The sequence below is a fragment of the Scyliorhinus torazame genome, chromosome 7 (genome assembly GCF_047496885.1).
Source record: "Scyliorhinus torazame isolate Kashiwa2021f chromosome 7, sScyTor2.1, whole genome shotgun sequence".
In the NCBI taxonomy this organism is placed as follows: Eukaryota; Metazoa; Chordata; class Chondrichthyes; order Carcharhiniformes; family Scyliorhinidae; genus Scyliorhinus; species Scyliorhinus torazame.
In genome coordinates, this window is record NC_092713.1 from 304,267,241 (window position 1) to 304,289,045 (window position 21,805).

A 21,805-nucleotide genomic window follows, 5' to 3' on the forward strand; every position below is an offset into this window, starting at 1 on the left:
GATTCCCGGCTGCGGGGACCGGAGAATCATGGAGCGCCGTCATCGGGGAACGCGATCCGGGTGCCCCCCCGGATGGAAAATCCCACCCAATGTCTCTCAAATTAGAATTGCTATCCATAGAAATGGAACAAGCGAGCTTCCGGGTGCGGCGATGACCAGCTGAGTCGCACGTTTCGGCAGCTCCCTGTGAAACGGACTTTTGGGCTCTTGATAGGAGCCCCAACGGCAATTTTGATGGCTAAAAACACTGTGTGGTAAACCAGAAGGGAATCCCCCTGGATACGGATGGAAAAAGGAGGAGAGAGTGGCCAGATTGCAGTGGATCCTTTAGAACAGCGGCAAGGAAGGCAAGCAAAAACCAAGATGGCGTCGGAAGGTGGCAGTTTAACATGGGGCCCTGAACAACAAGAGTTCTTGAAATGCTGTGTGGAAGAGATCAAAAGGGAAATGAAGAAAGAGCTGTTGGCCCCGATACTACAGGCGATCGAAGGGCTAAAGGAGGAACAAAAGACCCAGGAGCGGGAGCTTCGGGTCGTGAAGGCAAAGGCAGCCGAGAATGAGGACGATATACAGGGCCTGGTGGTGAAGACGGAGACGCAGGAGGCACATCAGAAACGATGTGTGGAAAGGTTGGAGGCACTGGAAAACAACGCAAGGAGGAACAACCTGAGGATTCTTGGTCTTCCTGAAGGTGTGGAGGGAGCGGACGTCGGGGCATATGTGAGCACGATGCTGCACTCGTTAATGGGAGCGGAGGCCCCGGCGGGTCTGTTGGAGGTGGAGGGAGCATACCGAGTGATGGCGCGAGGACCGAGAGCAGGAGAAATTCCCAGAGCCATAGTGGTGAGATTCCTCCGTTTTAAGGATAGAGAAATGGTCCTTAGATGGGCGAAGAAAACTCGGAGCAGTAAATGGGAGAACGCGGTGATCCGCGTTTATCAAGACTGGAGTGCGGAGGTGGCGAGAAGGAGGGCGAGCTTTAATCGGGCCAAGGCGGTGCTTCATAAAAAGAAGATAAAATTTGGAATGCTGCAACCGGCAAGACTGTGGGTCACATATCGAGGGAGGCACCACTACTTTGAGACGGCGGATGAAGCGTGGACTTTTATTGTGGAAGAAAAACTGGAATGAGCGGGTTATTAAAAAGAACGTTCGAACAAAGTGGTGGGGCGAATGTGGGGGGCAAAGAGGGGTTTTATGTATTAATCCTGCGATGTGGTAACTTTTCTCTCTCCCACAGGTGGTGATGGGGGGAGGAGGGGAGGTGGAGGAGATGGGGCGTTGGCCATTGGGGGCGGGGCCAAGGGAGAAGCGCGGGCTTGGTTCCCGCGCTATGATAATCATGGCGGGAATAGAGAAGCAGGAAGGAGGGGGCGTCGCACGGTGCGAGCCGAGGTCACGGGGGGAAGCCGAGGTCAGCCAGAGTTTGCTGACTTCTGGGAGCAACATGGGGGGAGTAATTACGCTAGCGGGGGATCTAGAGGGGGGGGTGGGAGGGGGGAATTACTGGGTTGCTGCTGCTGGGGAGAGGGGGGAGCTGGTATGGGAGAGGATGGGCGGGGGGGCACCGCCTGGGGGAGATACAGCTGCCTGGGAACCGGGTGAGGAGCTGGAAAAAGGTGATGGCTAATCGACAAGGGGGGTGGGGGGGGGGGGGGGGGGGGTGGGTAGGAAGCCCCCCAACTCGGCTGATCACGTGGAACGTGAGAGGGCTGAACGGGCCGATAAAGAGGGCACGGGTACTCGCACACCTTGAGAAACTTAAGGCAGATGTGGTTATGTTACAGGAAACGCACCTGAAACTGATAGACCAGGTTAGGCTACGCAAAGGATGGGTGGGGCAGGTGTTCCATTCGGGGCTAGATGCGAAAAACAGGGGGGTGGCTATATTAGTGGGGAAGCGGGTAATGTTCGAGGCAAAGACTATAGTGGCGGATAACGGGGGCAGATACGTGATGGTGAGTGGCAAACTACAGGGGGAGACGGTGGTTTTGGTAAACGTATATGCCCCGAACTGGGATGATGCCAATTTTATGAGGCGGATGCTAGGACGCATTCCGGACCTAGAGATGGGAAAGCTGATAATGGGGGGAGATTTTAATACGGTGTTGGAACCAGGGCTGGATAGGTCGAAGTCCAGGACTGGAAGGAGGCCGGCAGCAGCCAAGGTACTTAAAGATTTTATGGAGCAGATGGGAGGTGTAGACCCGTGGAGATTTAGCAGACCTAGGAGTAAGGAGTTCTCGTTTTTCTCCTATGTCCATAAAGTCTACTCGCGAATAGACTTTTTTGTGCTGGGTAGGGCATTGATCCCGAAGGTGAGGGGAACGGAGTATACGGCTATAGCCATTTCGGATCACGCTCCACACTGGGTGGACTTGGAGATAGGGGAGGAAACAGGAGGGCGCCCACCCTGGAGAATGGACATGGGACTAATGGCAGATGAGGGGGGGTGTCTAAGGGTGAGGGGGTGCATTGAAAAGTACTTGGAACTCAATGATAATGGGGAGGTCCAGGTGGGAGTGGTCTGGGAGGCGTTGAAGGCGGTGGTTAGAGGGGAGCTGATATCAATAAGGGCACATAAAGGGAAGCAGGAGAGTAAGGAACGGGAGCGGTTGCTGCAAGAACTTTTGAGGGTGGACAGACAATATGCGGAAGCACCGGAGGAGGGACTGTACAGGGAAAGGCAAAGGCTACATGTAGAATTTGACTTGCTGACTACAGGCACTGCAGAGGCACAATGGAGGAAGGCACAGGGTGTACAGTACGAATATGGGGAGAAGGCGAGCAGGTTGCTGACACACCAATTGAGGAAAAGGGGAGCAGCGAGGGAAATAGGGGGAGTGAGGGATGAGGAAGGAGAGATGGAGCGGGGAGCGGAGAGAGTGAATGGAGTGTTCAAGACATTTTATAAAAAATTATATGAAGCTCAACCCCCGGATGGGAGGGAGAGAATGATGGGCTTCTTGGATCGGCTGGAATTTCCCAAGGTGGAAGAGCAGGAAAGGGTGGGACTGGGAGCACAGATCGAGGTAGAAGAAGTGGTGAAAGGAATTAGGAGCATGCAGGCGGGAAAGGCCCCGGGACCGGATGGATTCCCAGTCGAATTCTATAGAAAATATGTGGACTTGCTCGCCACGGTACTGACGAGGACCTTTAATGAGGCAAAGGAAAGGGGACAACTGCCCCCGACTATGTCTGAAGCAACGATATCGCTTCTCTTAAAGAAGGAAAAGGACCCGCTACAATGCGGGTCCTATAGACCTATTTCCCTCCTAAATGTAGATGCCAAGGTCCTGGCCAAGGTAATGGCAATGAGAATAGAGGAATGTGTCCCGGGGGTGGTCCACGAGGACCAAACTGGGTTTGTGAAGGGGAGACAGCTGAACACGAATATACGGAGGTTGTTAGGGGTAATGATGATGGCCCCACCAGAGGGAGAAACGGAGATAGTAGTGGCGATGGATGCCGAGAAAGCATTTGATAGAGTGGAGTGGGATTATTTGTGGGAGGTGTTGAGGAGATTTGGTTTTGGAGAGGGGTATGTTAGATGGGTGCAGCTGTTGTATAGGGCCCCAGTGGCGAGCGTGGTCACGAATGGACGGGGATCTGCATATTTTCGGCTCCATAGCGGGACAAGGCAGGGATGCCCTCTGTCCCCATTATTGTTTGCACTGGCGATTGAGCCCCTGGCGATAGCGTTGAGGGGTTCCAAGAAGTGGAGGGGAGTACTTAGGGGAGGAGAAGAGCACCGGGTATCTTTGTATGCGGACGATTTGCTACTATACGTGGCGGACCCGGCGGAGGGGATGCCAGAAATAATGCGGATACTTGGGGAGTTTGGGGATTTTTCAGGGTATAAATTGAACATGGGGAAAAGTGAGTTGTTTGTGGTGCATCCAGGGGAGCAGAGTAGAGAAATAGAGGACCTACCGTTGAGGAAGGTAACAAGGGACTTTCATTACCTGGGGATCCAGATAGCTAAGAATTGGGGCACATTGCATAGGTTAAATTTAACGCGGTTGGTGGAACAGATGGAGGAGGATTTCAAGAGATGGGATATGGTATCCCTGTCAATGGCAGGGAGGGTGCAGGCAGTTAAGATGGTGGTCCTCCCGAGATTCCTCTTTGTGTTTCAGTGCCTCCCGGTGGTGATCACGAAGGCTTTTTTTAAAAGGATTGAAAAGAGCATCATGGGTTTTGTGTGGGCCGGGAAGACCCCGAGAGTGAGGAAGGGATTCTTACAGCGTAGCAGGGATAGGGGGGGGCTGGCACTACCGAGCCTAAGTGAGTATTATTGGGCCGCTAATATTTCAATGGTGAGTAAGTGGATAGGAGAGGAGGAGGGAGCGGCGTGGAAGAGATTAGAGAGGGCGTCCTGTAGGGGGACTAGCCTACAGGCTATGGTGACAGCCCCATTGCCGTTCTCACCGAGGAACTACACCACAAGCCCGGTGGTGGTGGCTACACTGAAGATTTGGGGACAGTGGAGACGGCATAGGGGAAAGACTGGAGCCTTGGGGGGGTCCCCGATAAGAAACAACCATAGGTTTGCCCCGGGGGGAATGGATGGGGGATATGGAATGTGGCAAAGAGCAGGAATAACGCAACTGAAAGATCTGTTTGTGGATGGGAAGTTCGCGAGTCTGGGAGCGCTGACCGAGAAATATGGGTTGCCCCAAGGGAATGCATTCAGGTATATGCAACTGAGGGCTTTTGCGAGGCAACAGGTGAGGGAATTCCCGCAGCTCCCGACACAAAAGGTGCAGGACAGAGTGATCTCAAAGACATGGGTGGGGGATGGTAAGGTGTCAGATATATATAGGGAAATGAGGGACGAAGGGGAGACTATGGTAGATGAACTAAAAGGGAAATGGGAAGAAGAGCTGGGGGAGGAGATCGAGGAGGGGCTGTGGGCAGATGCCCTAAGCAGGGTAAACTCGTCATCCTCGTGTGCCAGGCTAAGCCTGATTCAGTTTAAGGTATTACACAGGACACATATGACTGGAGCACGGCTCAGTAAATTTTTTGGGGTGGAGGATAGGTGTGCGAGGTGCTCGAGAAGCCCAGCGAACCATACCCATATGTTTTGGTCATGCCCGGCACTACAGGGGTTTTGGATGGGGGTGACAAAGGTGCTTTCAAAAGTAGTAGGAGTCCGGGTCGAACCAAGCTGGGGGTTGGCTATATTTGGGGTTGCACAAGAGCCGGGAGTGCAGGAGGCGAGAGAGGCCGATGTTTTGGCCTTTGCGTCCCTAGTAGCCCGGCGCAGGATATTGCTAATGTGGAAAGAAGCCAAGCCCCCGGGGGTGGAGACCTGGATAAATGACATGGCGGGGTTTATAAAGCTAGAGCGGATTAAGTTCGTCCTAAGGGGGTCGGCTCAAGGGTTCACCAGGCGGTGGCAACCGTTCGTCGAATACCTCGCAGAAAGATAGACGGAATGGGAAAAAGAAGGCAGCAGCAGCAGCCCAGGATCGGTGGGGAGGGGGGGGGGGGGGGGGGGGGGCGCGGGGGGGGGGGGGGAGGAGGAACCAGAAGGACTCTCAGAGTTGTTAATATATACTGTATAGTATGTATAGGTCGTTGCTACAGATAATTATATATTGGACTGTTAAATTATATTTTTGGAGAGTGTTACTTGTGACAAGGCAGTTGCCAATTAGGGCTAGTTTTCATTTTTGTTATTTATTATTTATTCATTTTTTGTTTATAAAATAGGTCATTGTTATTTGTGTTGTTATAATATTGTGTAAAGGATGCACAATGTACTGTGTTGGTTGACCAAAAATTTTCAATAAAATATTTAATTAAAAAAAAGAAATGGAACAAGCCGGTTATTAAAGCCTTATTTTAACTTTGAGGTGCTAAAAGCTACCAAGGAGGAAAGAAGTAATGAACATTGCATTTTTCAGGCACCTTTCATAATCTCATATGTCCCAAAGTACTTTACAAAGCTTTTGAAGTGGAGTCACTGTTGCAAATTAGGAAGCACAATATCTGATTAACACGCAGCAAGCTCCTATAACCAGCAGTGTGATGATGACTGCATCATCTTTTTTTTAGTGATGTCAGTTGAGTGATAAATATATGCTCTTCTCTCTAAAATGTGGACCAGCTGAAAGGGCAGACAAGCCTCAGTATAATGTCCTATCCAAAAGATGGCGCCTCTGTCAGTGCAGCACTCCCTCGGTACTGCATGGGAGTGTCGGCCTAGATTTTGTGCTCAAATCTCTGAAGACAAGACTTAAATCAACGACCTCTGACTCCCACGGCGATGTGTCTGTAGCTGACCCTTAATAGCTTAACTTTGGTTCGATACATTTTCTGTGCTGCCCTCTCCTATCTGAATTGCAGCTTCTGTGCTATGTTCCAGCAAGCTATTGGGGAAGGTTGGATCTGAAGCCTAATCCTTGCACGCTTTCATTAATTTTTATTTACTGAGTTGCAGATTGACACACAGACACCTCCTAACCCAGCAATCACAGGTTCAGCCTGTGCCCATTCATATCTCTTTTGATGCAACCAGACGGTTGCAAGTGTCCCTTCTACTGTGTCTTTTTATACTTCTTTTGTAAGCCCATAAAAAATTAAGGGCCCTATTTGAAAGGGGCAATGTAACAGAAACAGGGGCACAAGTGAATCCCCAAGTTAATGCCCACTGTATATAATTAACATCCTGCATTTGTATTGCGCACAGCGCCTCCTCTGAGTGAGATTAATGAGTTACAACAAGAACTTGCTGTTTCTCGCCGTCATTGACCAATTCTGCTGATTGTGTTTGTTTCCAGGTGCGCGCTATCCTGACAGAGACCGCTTTCACTATTGAGGAGCTGGAGGAACTCTATTTACTCTTCAAGGTCAGTGGATATGTACCGCAATGAATCAAACCACTCATTAAACCACTCATTATAGAATACTGGTTAGGCCTCAGCTGGAGTATGGTGGGCAGTTTTGGTCACCACACTTTGGAAATATGTGAAACCTTAGAAACAGTAAAGGGGTTGGGGTGGGGGAGCGAGCGTGGGGATTGCTGGGGGCGGGGGGGTGGGGAGGGTGGGGGGGTGTACCAGGATGCTCACAGGGATGAGAAGTGGAGATGGAAAAGGAGTGGATAGGATTGTGACACTTGGAATGGAGAAGGATAACAGGTGAGCTCATAGAGATCCTAGGGAATGTTATTTTGTTTACATTCGTTTTGGTGAGTCCCTAAAACCCTGGTTCAATATTTATTTTCGGGATGATGCTACGGCGCAAATGGAGATTAAAAACACACACTCTGCTGAATGGGTTAACGCCCCGAGACCATCGATTCTAAATCAGTGCCAAAGATCTAGAGGAGAGATTAGGAGAAATCTTTTTATTCAGAGTTATTGGGATCTGGAACATTCTACCTGAAAAATGGAGTGGAAGCTGATTCCTTAAATAATTTCAAACGGGAGTTGGGCAGGTGGCTGAGGATGAGGAACTTGGAGGGTTTTAGACAAAGAGCATGACTGCTCTTTAAAAGAGCTAGGACAGGAATGATGGGCCAAACTACCCCCCCCCCCCCCCCCCCCTGTGCTCTTAAGTTTGTATGATTTTCCAACACTAGCCTGTATTCATATCATGCCATTAATGTAATCAAATTTCACAGGCGCACGATGGTAAACTGAGCCACATTAAACCAGATCACTAAAAACCTGGTAAAGGTGGGGTTTAAACAATGTCTTAAAGGAGGAGAGTCGGAAAGGGGAGCGGAGAGATGCAGGGAAGGAATTCCAGAGTTTCCGGTCAATTGATGGAATAATTAATATCGGGAATGCTCAAGAGGAGGAGATGATAGAGGTTACAGGATAGACAGCATGGAATGATTTGAAAAGGAGGATAAGAATTTTTCAATCGGAGCGTTATTTGTTTTGGAAGCCAGTGGCTGCAGCAGGATACATTTTTTAATTATTCGCCCTAATGTCCTTTTATGTGACCCGAGTGTGGATTTTGTTGTTGGGCAACATAGAACATAGAAAAATACAGCACAGAACAGGCCCTTCGGCCCACGATGTTGTGCCGAACATTTGTCGTAGATTAAGAACAAATTAATCTACGCCCCATCATTCTACCGTAATCCATGTACCTATCCAATAGTCGCTTGAAGGTCCCTAATGTTTCCGAATCAACTACTTCCACAGGCAGTGCATTCCATGCCCCCACTACTCTCTGGGTAAAGAACCTACCTCTGACATCCCCCCTATATCTTCCACCATTCATCTTAAATTTATGTCCCCTTGTAATGGTTTGTTCCACCCAGGGAAAAAGTCTCTGACTGTCTACTCTATCTATTCCCCTGATCATCTTATAAACCTCTATCAAATCGCCCCTCATCCTTCTCCGTTCTAATGAGAAAAGGCCTAGCACTCTCAGTCTTTCCTCGTAAGACGTATTCTCCATTCCAGGAAACATCCTGGTAAATCGCCTTTGCACCTCTTCCAAAGCTTCCACATCCTTCCTAAAATGAGGCGACCAGAACTGTACACAGTACTCCAAATGTGGCCTGACCAAGGTTTTGTACAGCTGCATCATCACCTCACGGCTCTTAAATTCAATCCCTCTGCTAATGTAACGCTCCTGTCATGCACCTTGGGATCTTTTGCTGTGTTAAAGCTGCTACGTAAATGAAGGTTGTTATATCCGGGGTATTTTCTTTCCCTCTCAGGCCAAGCACTTGATGAGTTGTTACTGGGGTGGAAGCAGCAGTGCAGCAGAGAGACACGACCTGAGCCAGCCGTACCTGGAGCAGTATCGCATCGACTCCGAGCAGTTCAGGGAGCTCTTTCTGGCTCTCTCACCGTGGACTTGTGGATTGCATTCTCAGGTCCTCGCTGGGCGCATGTTTCGCCTTTTGGACAAAAACAAAGACTCGCTCATCAGCTTCAAGGAATTTGTCACTGGGCTGAGTATGTGTTCACTTTCCACTCCTCTCCTGAAGGTTCCTTAGAGAACTGTCCCACAGAGATCACAAGCCACTTCCCAATTACTCACCAAGAGACTCTTCACTGTGTGCTGGTCTCAAACGAGGAGCTCACAGTCTCCAGACAAGGAGTTGACTATTCAGGGCTGAGATGAGAAATCTCTTTTCCCAGGGGGTTGGGAGGTCTTTGGAATTCTGTACCCCGGAGAGCGGCTGATGCTTTGTTGATGAGTCGATTTAGGATAGAGATTGAGAGATCTTTCACAGAATCATAGAATTTACAGTGTTGAATGAGGCCATGAGGCCCATCCAGTCTGCACCGGCCCTTGGAAAGAACACCCTACTGAAACCCACACCTCCACCCTATCCCCGTAACCCTGTAACGCCCCCTAACTTTTGGACATTAAGGGACAATTTAGCGTGGCCAATCCACCTAACCTACACATCTTTGGACTGTGGGAAGAAACGGGAGCATCCGGAGGAAACCCACGCAGACACTGGGAGATCGTGCAGACTCCATACAGACAGTGACCCGAGCCGGTCCCGAACCACTGTGCTACCGTGTCGCCCCACTTGAGAGATCAGTGGATAGGAGGATAAGGAAGAAAGTGGGGTTTGAAGTGGAAGCTTAGCTATGTTTGTGTTAAATTCCAAAGCAGGCTTGCTGTCTGGCCAAGCCTACTTCTTATGTTCCCATGAGCTTGATGGTAGTTATTTTACTTTGACACAGAGGGAGACCCTGATGCAGTCAACCTGTTTAGGAAGGAATAAATGTTTATCTTCTTATTTGAGTGTCAGCTGATGCTCGGGGTAGCAGTATCCCCTTTGAGTCCGAGATATATGGGTTTGAGTCCCACTCCAGGGATTTCAGTCCGTAATCAAGGCTGAGACTCCCAGTGCCGACATTGAGGGGGTGCTGCCTTTGAAGTGATACTTTAAATAGAGGCTGTGTCTAATCTATAATAAAAGATCTCACAGCTCTATTTGAAAATGAGCAGGGGAATTCTCTCTGGTGGCTTGGTCGACATTTGTCCCTCAACCAATGTCTCTGAAACAAATTATTCTGGTCGGTTGTAAGACTGGCGGAGATTCCGGATAAAGGAACAAGGCCATGGGAATTAGCAAACAAGGATGAGACTTTTAAAATGGAGATGTCGCTGAACCTGTCAGAGGAGAGACGCAGACAAGCGCCAACTCCTATCTCCTTATCTATAAATAGATTATAAGAAATCAATACAATAATCAGCTGATATTTATAGAGTTTTCCAGTGTCTGAAACATTTTTACTGCTTCCCCTTCTGAGATATCTGCTCAAAACCAGCCTGAACCAGACTCTTCTCTGTCTGCCCATTTTAAGGCTCTGCACTGACGTGAACAAGATTTGCTTTCTTATTTGGGGGTGTGGGTGTCACGAGCACGATCAGCATTTATTGCTCACCCCCTTGTTCCACCTCGAGATGGTGGTAGAAATGGTGTTAAATTTTTACAAAGCCCTGGTTAGGGTTACTCATCCAGAGTATTGCGTACAATTTGAGACCCCACACTTGAGGAGAGATGTTAATTAAAGTTCTGTAGAGAACCGAGAGGATGTTTACCAGGATGATACCATGGATGAAGGACTTCAGTTCACCAATTATCACTGTTTGTATGAGCTTGCAGTTTACAAACTGGCTTACATTACAACAATGACGGCACTTCTATATTGCTTTGGGATGTTTTGACCTCTGGAAAGGCGCTATAGAAATGCACCCCATCTATCTTTCAATTTGCTCTTCAACTCAATAAGGTTCTTGGCTGTTGAATATCAGATGGCATGGCTTTATTAAGCGTTTACTAATTAAACAGAGACCTGTCAGTGGCAATTGCACTGGGCGGCACGGTGGTTAGCACTGTTGCTTCACGGCGCCGGGGTCCCAGGTTTGATTCCCGGCTTGGGTCACTGTCTGTGTGGAGTCTGCACGTTCTCCCCGTGTCTGCGTGGGTTTCCTCCGGGTGCTCCGGTTTCCTCCCACAAGTCCCAAAAGGCGTGCTTATTAGGTGAATTGGACATTCTGAATTCTCCCTCACTGTACCCGAACAGGCCCGGAATGTGGCGTCTAGGGGGTTTTCACAGTAACTTCATTGCAGTGTTAATATAGCCCACTTGTGACAATAAAGATTCCTTCTTTAAAAAAACTTGCATGTTTTAGCTAGAAAATGCTTCCGTGGTCGGTATACGGACCGGCTGGATTATCGTCGAATTTTATAGTATCTGCTCCAATGACCACTTTTTATATTTTTCTGCCACCTGCTCCTCTTCAATCTAGTGGCCATTTGATTTATTTTCTTGTCACCCACCTGAGACAGAACGTCTGATCGAAAAGATGGCACACTGACATTGCGGCACTCGTTCAGTCCTGCGCCAGATTCTCAGCCGAGATTTTGTGTTTGAGTATCTGGAGTTGACTGTGTTATTTGGTTTGATTTGCCAGGTGGAATGTACCACGGGGATCACATCGAGAAGCTGAAACTGTTGTACAAACTGCACCTGCCACCAGGTAAGCTCAAGATCAGTTAACTTTTACTCATTCACGAGGGGCAGCACAGTGGCGCAGTGGTTAGCACTGCTGCTTCACGGCGCTGAGGACCCGGGTTCGATCCCGGCCCTGGGTCACTGTCCGTGTGGAGTTTGCACATTCTCCCCTGTGTCTGTGTGGGTCTCGCCACCACAACCCAGAAAAGATGTGCAGGGTAGGTGAATTGGCCATGCCAAATTGCCCCATAATTGGAAAAACAAAGAATTGGGTTCTCTAAATTTATTTTTAAAAGCTTACGCACAAATCTTCTGTATTCACCCTTCCTCTTTCACATTGCATTCCATACCCCAAGGCAATATTTCCCCAGTTTTTGGTTCCTCTCTGGAATGTACTGATGGATGCTTGCGTTCAGCTCCAGAGGCATATGATGGATCCTACTGCATCGCTTCATTCTTATTTTTCTTATGTAACCCTGAGTAATGAATATCAGACAGATATTTGACCGTGGAAGGCACCACTATTGAGCCTGGTCTTGTCGGTTCCCAGCAGGAATGGTGGAATAGTGATCAGGAAAGGCAGCGCTGAGCGAAACACTTTCGCTCCAAAACCCCTGAGTGAGTTACATCTGCCTCTCGGCTAAGATGAGAAAGGACTGGCCATTGTAGTCTTCCTAATGTGGTTCAGTACTAGCAGCTCACAGTCCTTGGCGGATTGTGAAATTGAATTTGATAAATTGGGTGGAGGGGGGGGGGGAGCGGTGACAGGGGGGTAGAGGGGGGATGCTGAACCAGATCATTGTTGAAAAACCCCACTACTTCTGTAATGGTCTTCAGGAAGTGGAGCCGGATTCCCCCACGCACCCTACATGGTTGCCGCTTAATGCCTTCATGGCAACTGGGGAAGGAGCTTTCAAAATTCTTCACATTAATCACTGTAGTGATCTCTGTATGTGCATGTACACAAGGGGTTAATGTGTAATCAGTAGCACCACATGATCACTAGAGGGCCGGACCAACAGGGGTATAAAAGGCAACCACATTGGGTCTCTCTCTCTCTCGGGGGTGCACTGTGACCAGGACAATAGCAGACTAGTTCAGATGGCTAGTGGAGTTACGTATAGTTACTGTAGTTAGATCTTATCACTAGTATCAAAGTTAAAGTAAAGAACTCATGCAATTATTGTTATAGTTACTCAATAAACCTTTTGTTGACGAGTTCGAGTCTTCTTCATCGAGATTCAGAAGACCTCATCATTAACCAAGGATTGAGTAGCACATGTTACCTACCACACAGGTAACAAAACAATTACATGGTCAATGTTTATATAGTTTTTAATTCCCAGGAGCTATGCGATACAACTCTTTGCTGAACGACTATCTCCAGTGCGTGGTCACTGTCCTGATTTGCAACCCAGTTTCACAGCTCCTGTTTCTTTTACAGCTCTTTGGTCAGAGGAAGAATCAGCACTCGAAGCGGCTCAGTACTTTGTTGAAGATCCCTTAGCTGATGTGACACATGGTATGCCTGTAAAGTCCTTTCTATGTTACACTTTTCACTATTTCTACCGTTACTCCCTGAGAGATTATCTGGCAGTTTGCACAAGCAAGCGGTTACAATCATAGAATCATTCGGCACCGAGCGCCTGTGCCTGCTCTCTGGACGAGCTGTTCCCACATCCCCAACTTTTCCCCCATGTCCCAACAAATTAGTCCTCTTCAAGCACGCGCGCAGTTGCCTTTTGAACATTCCTATCAAATCTGATTCCACCCCCTTTTCAGATGGTGCATCCCAGATTATAATACCCCTCTGTGCGAACAATCCTGGGCTACATTATGTCCAAAAGTGGGATATTCCAGTAACGGTGCAAGACTGTAGCTGTTTAGAAAAGGAACAGTGCAGTGATACAGGGTCTGCTTGGGGCTAAGTATAATGCAGTGCGTATGAAATTCTCATACGATATCCACTTTTAACTCCCAACAGATTCTGTCCTTAGTTTCAGCTGTGTTCTGAGATGTAATTCCAAGCCTAGTGGTGGAACCATTGGGGCAGGAAAAGGAGGCAATTCAACCAACTTATTCCACCATTCAGTCAAATCGTGGCTAATCTGTTCTTTAAACTCTGTTTACCCAGATTCACTATGTCCTCTCTAAACCTGAACCAAAAACAGCAAATGCACAACAGGCTTGCCAGAGGAAAGACAGGTTTGCACTCTGAAATGGGGTTCTGAAGAAGGGTGGATACCTCAAAAAGATCAGCTCTCTTTCAACTTTCTGTTGCCTGTGCAATTGTCAATGATGTGTGGGAGTGCGGTGGCTGTTTTATGAAGAGTGGTGTGAAGATTCTTAACTCTGTCCCCCTTTATCAGTTGACCTTATAACTGCCTGCCTCTTGAATCCACCGGCTCACCTCCAGTCTCTTTTCCTCTTTTCACAATGTAGCAACATACCTCCTGTCAGACATGGATTTCCTCCTTGGCTATGGGGCTTCAGGTTTGTGAACGGAAGGATCTTGCTTCTTTCCTGCATTATTGCTTTCCAATCTCCCATCTTTTTTTATCCCCGCCAATTTGTAGATTTAATTTCCAGTTGGAATGTTCCATTGGGTTTGCTTCGCGAGTCGGACAGTGAAAGCTTGCCGAGTTTTAATTCGTTGAAATGCCTTTGTTGGAGGATTTGCATTTATACGGCGCCTTTCGCATCCCCAGGATGTCCACAGTGCTTCACAACCAATCAATTACTTGTGACTGTTGTAATCAAGGCAAATATGGCAGCCAATTTTCACACAGCACGACGCCATAGACAGCAGTGAGAGAAATGGGCAGCTGAATCTGTTTTGGCTGAGCGAGAAATCTTGGCAGTAGCTGCAGAGGACCAAAGAAATTTGTGTGCTTGTGTATACAGAGCACGAACAGCTAGTGAACAGGTGCAAAATAAATATAAATGCTCATGGAATTTTGGCCTTTATCTCTTTGGGGCTGGAATACAAGATTGAAGAAGTGATGCTTCCGTTGTAGAAGAGCTTTAGTCAGACACCATTTGGAGTCCTGTACCCAACTGTGGGCACTGCATCTCAGGAATGCTACGTTGACCCCAGAATATTCACCAAATGATGCCAGGGCTCTAAGGGTTGAATTATACCTTCGGGTCGTGCAAAGAAGTGTTGATCGTGCCTGCTCATATCCAAGAGACATGAACGTAGAGAGACAGAGAGGTTCAGGGAAGGAGTTCCAGGTTTGGGGTCTAGATGGCTGATGGCAGGATTGCTAATCGTGGACCAAAGATATGGAGGCTGCGAAAAAGGCCAGAGTAGAAGGAGTGTAGAGATCACGGAGAATTGTACAGTTGGAAGAGGTTAAAGAGGGAAAGAGAAAGTGAGACCATGGAAAGATTTATGCACCAGGAGAATTTGGAAGCTAGTTTAAATTGGTGACCAGGAATTGATCGAGGGATGTAGACAGAGCGAAGACAGTGAAAATGGTGTGGAGGGTGCAACCTAAAAGTGCAAACAAAAGACACTGGATACACCAGCCCAATGCCCTGGATCCACAAGCCCAATGCAACGGATCCACAAGCCCAATGCCCCGGGTACACCAGCCCACTGCCCTGGATACACCAGCCCAATGCCCTGGATACACCAGCCCAATGCCCTGGATACACCAGCCCACTGCCCCGGGTACACCAGCCCAATGCCCCGGGTACACCAGCCCAATGCCCCGGGTACACCAGCCCAATGCCCTGGACACACCAGCCCAATGCCCTGGATACACCAGCCCACTGCCCCGGGTACACCAGCCCAATGCCCCGGGTACACCAGCCCAATGCCCTGGACACACCAGCCCAATGCCCCGGGTACACCAGCCCAATGCCCTGGATACACCAGCCCAATGCCCTGGACACACCAGCCCAATGCCCTGGATCCACCAGCCCTATGCCCCGGGTACACCAGCCCAATGCCCTGGATACACCAGCCCAATGCCCTGGACACACCAGCCCAATGCCCTGGATACACCAGCCCAATGCCCTGGATCCACCAGCCCTATGCCCCGGGTACACCAGCCCAATGCCCTGGATACACCAGCCCAATGCCCTGGACACACCAGCCCAATGCCCTGGATTCACCAGCCCACTGCCCTGGACACACCAGCCCAATGCCCTGGACACACCAGCCCAATGCTGTGGATTCACCAGCCCAATGCCCTGGACACACCAGCCCACTGCCCTGGACACACCAGCCCAATGCCGTGGATTCACCAGCCCAATGCCCTGGATACATCAGCCCAATGCCCTGGATACACCAGCCCAATGCCCTGGATTCACCAGCCCAATGCTGTGGATTCACCAGCCCAATGCCCTGGACACACCAGCCCAATGCCCTGGATACACCAGCCCAATGCCCTGGACACACCAGCCCAATGCCCTGGATACACCAGCCCAATGCCCTGGATACACCAGCCCAATGCCGTGGATTCACCAGCCCAATGCCCTGGATACATCAGCCCAATGCCCTGGATACACCAGCCCAATGCCCTGGATTCACCAGCCCAATGCCGTGGATTCACCAGCCCAATGCCCTGGACACACCAGCCCAATGCCCTGGATACACCAGCCCAATGCCCTGGACACACCAGCCCAATGCCCTGGACACACCAGCCCAATGCCCTGGATACACCAGCCCAATGCCCTGGATACACCAGCCCAATGCCGTGGATTCACCAGCCCAATGCCCTGGATACATCAGCCCAATGCCCTGGACACACCAGCCCAATGCCCTGGATACACCAGCCCAATGCCCTGGATACACCAGCCCAATGCCCTGGATACACCAGCCCAATGCCCTGGATACACCAGCCCAATGCCCTGGCCACACCAGCCCAATGACCTGGATACACTAACCCAATGCCCTGGATATACTAGCCCAATGCCCTGGCCACGCCAGCCTAATGCCCTGGATACACCAGCCCAATGCCCTGCATACACCAGCCCAATGCACTGGATACACCAGCCCAATGCCCTGGATATACCAGCCCAATGCCCTGGCCACGCCAGCCTAATGCCCTGGCTACACCAGCCCAATGCCCTGGATACACCAGCCCAATGCCCTGGATACACCAGCCCAATGCCCTGGAAATACCAGCCCAGTGCCCTGGATACACCAGCCCAGTGCCCTGGATACACCAGCCCAATGCCCTGGCCACACCAGCCCAATGCCCTGGATATACCAGCCCAATGCCCTGGATACACCAGCCCAATGCCCTGGATACACCAGCCCAATGCCCTGGATACATCAGCCCAATGCCCTGGCCACACCAGCCCAATGCCCTGGATACACCAGCCCAATGCCCTGGATCCACCAGCCCTATGCCCTGGATACATCAGCCCAATGCCCTGGATACACCAGCCCAATGCCCTGGATACACCAGCCCAATGCCCTGGCCACATCAGCCCAATGCCCTGGACACACCAGCCCACTGCCCTGGATACACCAGCCCAATGCCCTGGATCCACCAGCCCTATGCCCTGGATACATCAGCCCAATGCCCTGGCCACACCAGCCCAATGCCCTGGATACACCAGCCCAATGCCCTGGATACACCAGCCCAATGCCCTGGCCACACCAGCAAAATGCCCTGGATATACCAGCCCAATGCCCTGGATACACCAGCCCAATGCCCTGGATACACCAGCCCTATGCCCTTGCCACACCAGGCTAATGCCCTGGATACACCAGCCCAATGCCCTGCCCTGGATACACCAGCCCAATGCCCTGGCCACACCAGCCCAATGCCCTGGATATACCAGCCCAATGCCCTGGATATACCAGCCCAATGCCCTGGATACACCAGCCCAATGCCCTGGCCACACCAGGCTAATGCCCTGGATACACCAGCCCAATGCCCTGGATACACCAGCCCAATGCCCTGGCCACACCATCCCAATGCCCTGGATACACCAGCCCAATGCCCTGGATACACCAGCCCAATGCCCTGGATACACCAGCCCAATGCCCTGGATTCACCAGCCCAATGCCCTGACCACACCAGCCCAATGCCCTGGATACAGCAGCCCAATGCCCTGGTCACACCAGCCCAATGCCCTGGATACACCAGCCCAATGCCCTGGATACACCAGCCCAATGCCGTGGATACACCAGCCCAATGCCCTGGATACACCAGCCCAATGCCCTGGATACACCAGCCCAATGCCCTGGCCACACCAGCCCAATGCCCTGGCCACACCAGCCCAAAGCCCTGGATACACCAGCCCAATGCCCTGGATACACCAGCCCATTGTCCTGGATACACCAGCCCAATGCCCTGGCCACACCAGCCCAATGCCCTGGATACACCAGCCCAAAGCCCTGGATACACCAGCCCAATGCCCTGGATACACCAGCCCATTGTCCTGGATACACCAGCCCAATGCCCTTGATACACCAGCCCAAAGCCCTGGATACACCAGCCCAATGCCCTGGCCACACCAGCCCAATGCCCTGGATACACCAGCCCAATGCCCTGGATACACCAGCCCAATGCCCTGGATACACCAGCCCAATGCCCTTGATACACCAGCCCAATGCCCTGGATACACCAGCCCAAAGCCCTGGCCACACCAGCCCAATGCCCTGGCCACACCAGCCCAATGCCCTGGCCACACCAGCCCAATGCCCTGGACGCACCAGCCCAATGCCCTGGACGCACCAGCCCAATGCCCTGGATACACCAGCCCAATGCCCTGGGTCCACCAGCCCAATGCCCTGGCCACACCAGCCCAATGCCCTGGATTCACCAGCCCAATGCCCTGGGTACACCAGCCCAATGCCCTGGGTACACCAGCCCAATGCCCTGGGTACTCTAGCCCAATGACCTGGCCACAGATTCTGCTTTATCCCAGGGGCTCACGTAGCCAAGGACAGAGCTCCATTTTGAGCGGTTTACACTGAAGATGTCATCTCACCCTTTCCTTTCCAACTTGGATGCTAATGGATACTCTCCTACATCCCAGCACTCTGAACTGAACGGTATTCAGAATAGCCATGAGTCAGGGCCGAGCTGTGGTCTCTTTCCAACTGGTGATCCAGGCTGACCCCAAGTGTTTAACATTCTATGACCCAGAGTTGAGATTCTGATCACATGTACATTCTGTCACTAAGGTAGTCTACTTCCACCTAGATCATAGAACGTTACAGCGCAGAGGGAATGGGCCATTTCTCCTTATTTATCAAAAATTCCTCTAAATTTCCCCTTGTCCTTATTTGCTGTAAGGAGAACCACCTCCCTAGTCTCTCCATGTATTACCTCATCTCAGGTAGCACTCTGGTAATTCAGTGCCTAGACTTAAACACAGCATTCCAGCTGGAGGTTAACCAGTCATTCATACTGTACCTCCTGCCTTCTGGTCAATGGTAGGTAGCCCCCAGCATGTTGATAACTGGGGACTCAGTGATGGTAATGCCGTTGATTGTCGTGGGCGATGGTTAGGTTCCTCTTGTTGGAGATGGTCGTTGCCCAATACGTTTGTGGCATAAATGTTACTTGCCACTTGTCAGTCGCTTTTGAGCATGGTCTACTTCAGTATCTGAGGAATCGTGAATTGTGCTGAGCATTGTGCAATCATCAAGGAACATTCCCACTTCTGACCTTATGATGCAGGCAACATATAGACTCAACCATTCCAATAATCTCTTCACTGGCCTCTCAACTTGTAAATTTGAGCACTTCCCAAAAGTCTGCTGCCTGTGGCTTATCCTGCACAAAGACTTGGTCATCCATTACTTTCTGTGCTCCCTAACCAACATTAGCTTCTGATCTGACAATGCCTCAAGTTTAAAACTCTCATCCTTGTTTTCAAGTCCCTCCATGGCGGTAACCATCCCCGTTTCTGTAATCTCCTCTAGACCCACAACTGTCGGGAAATCTGTGCTTCACCATTGTGACTGCACTTCCAGCTGCCAGGGCTCTCAGCTCTGAAATTCTCCTAAACCTCTCTACCTCTCCTTGAGAGTCAAACTCCTTCCTTTAAGACTCACTTCAAAATTTTACTCCTGGGACAAACATTTGTTCACCTGTATCTCAGTGTTGACATTTTGCCTGATAACACTCCTGTGGAGCAACCTGGGACATCTTTACTACGTTAAAGGCGCTCTGTAGCTGCAAATTGTTCTTAATGGAAGGTGACTGGGCTGGCCCGCTGGGTACATCCATCCCATGGAGAGGCAGCACTCTGAGGAGCAAAGGAGAAATGACAAATACTCACTCGCCTTAGCAGCTTTTGGACATCTCTGGGGGCTGGACACCAATTGAGGGGTCATTGCTACCCGTAAGAGTGAAAAAAAGTCACTTGACCTTGGCTTTTACTGTACATCTCCCAACTAATTCCATCTGAAACACTAGGGGATAAATTTGTCAAGGGATGATCATATACAAAGCAGGCAATGACTTCAGGGAGCAGAAATTCGGGAGCTGATTTTATTATTGCCTTATTGCCCATACTTCCCGAGCTGGGTTTGCACCCCACTGTTTATTGCGTAATGGTAAATTTGAAACAAGTCATTAATCTGCTTCCACTACCCTTTCAGCCAGTGCATTCCACATTAGAGCAACTCGCTGTTGGGGGAAATAATGATCCCCCGGTTCTTTTGCCAATTATCTTAAATCTGTGTCCTCTGCTTACTGACTCATCTAAAGAGTTTCTCCTTATCTAGCCTATCAAAACCCTTCATGACTTTGAAAACCGCTTATCCCGGTTCCTGGTCACTGTCCGTGTGGAGTTTGCACATTCTCCCCGTGTCTGCGTGGGCCTCACCCCCCACAACCCAAAGATGTGCAGGGTAGGTGGATTGGCCCCGATAAATTGCCCCTTAATTGGAATTTTTTATTTATTTTAAAGAGTTTGAAAACCGCTATCAAATTTCCCCTTGGCCGTCTCTACCTTACTGAGAACAAGCTCCAGTAGCTCCAAGTAACAAGTTCTTCATTCCTGGGCATATTCCAGTACATCCTCTCTGCAACCTCTCCGTGGCCTTGATGTGTGCCTCAAAGTGTGCTGGCCCAGAACTGGCCACAGTATTTCAGCAGAGGCCCAAACAATGATTTTATTTTTGTTCCGATAACCATTTCTTCCAGATGTGGCTGCGGGGGGGGAGACGAGTGGACAGGTGCAAGAGGATGCTGCAAACGGGAACACAAAGCAAAAGAGAGGTAACAAAAGAAGGGACCTGCATTTATCTGGCCCCTGAACTGCGTCCTCAGGATAATTGCTCGCCATTTTTTAAATATCATTTCATGTGATGTGGGCGTCGCTGGCGCGGATTTCGACCCAGCGACAGTGAAGGAAAGATGATATATACTTCCAGGTTTGGTGTTCCCAGGTGTCTTCTGCCCTTGTCTTTCCAGGTGGTAGAGGTTGATGATTGAAAGGTGTTGCCTAAGGAGCCTTGGTGAATGGCTACAGTGCATCTTGTGGATGACACACACACTGCTGCCACTGTGCAGGAAGGACTGAATGTTTAAGATGGTGCGCCAATTAGCTGGTCTGCTTTGACCTGCATGCTATAACCTTCTAAAGTGTTGTTGGAGCTGCACTCAAACAGGCAAGTGGGGAGTATTCCATCACACTCCGGTCTTGTGCCTTGTTGATGGTGGACAGGCTTTGGGGAGTCGGGAGGTGAGTTACTCGCCACCGAATTTCCAACCTCTGACCGGCCCTGGTGGCCACAGTATTTATATGGCTCGTCTAGTTCAGTTTATGGTCAGTGGTAACCCCAGGATTATGATAGTGGGGGGGGAGTCAGCGATGGCCATTGAATGGAGAGTGGAGAGGGTTAGATTCTCTCTTGTTGGAGATGGTTATTGCCTGGAACTTGTGTGCAGCATAGGGGGTTTGGACATGCTAAATTGCCCCTTAATTGGAAAAAAATAATTGCGTACTCTAAATTTATTTTTAAAAACATTGAGCAATCATCAGTGACCATCCCCAATTCTGAGCTATGTTTGAGGGAAGGTTGTTTATGAAGTACTGAAGATGGTTGGGCATCTATCCTGAGGAATTCATGCAGTGATGTCCTGGAACGGAGGTGATTGACCTCCAACAACCACAACCAGCTTCCTTTTTGCCATGTATGACTCAAACCAGCAGAGAGTTTTTCCATGATTCCCATTGACTCCAAGTTTGTTAGGGCTCCTTTTAATGCTTCACTTGATCAAATACTCGCACCTCACCTCTGGCATTCAGCTCTTTCGTCCATGTTTGAACCAAGGTTGTAATGAGGTCAGGAGCTGAGTGACCCTGGCGGAACCCAAACTGAGAATCAGTCAGGGCGGCATGTGGCGCAGTGGTTAGCACTG

The 21,805-nt window shown here is 49.9% G+C and overlaps 1 protein-coding gene across 2 annotated transcripts in view; it reads left to right on the forward strand.

The window, feature by feature from the left end:
• Nucleotides 1-21,805, forward strand: part of LOC140427143 (TBC1 domain family member 9B-like) — a 95,764-nt gene that overhangs the window by 62,149 nt on the left and 11,810 nt on the right. The window contains exons 15-20 of one of the 2 annotated variants that reach the window (XM_072512687.1): nt 6,792-6,860; nt 8,693-8,933; nt 11,419-11,484; nt 12,904-12,981; nt 13,902-13,952; nt 20,585-20,659. In XM_072512687.1, the coding sequence (XP_072368788.1) occupies nt 6,792-6,860; nt 8,693-8,933; nt 11,419-11,484; nt 12,904-12,981; nt 13,902-13,952; nt 20,585-20,659 (580 nt within the window). The remainder of the gene's footprint in view (nt 1-6,791; nt 6,861-8,692; nt 8,934-11,418; nt 11,485-12,903; nt 12,982-13,901; nt 13,953-20,584; nt 20,660-21,805) is intronic. The other variant, XM_072512688.1, reaches the window with a different exon arrangement.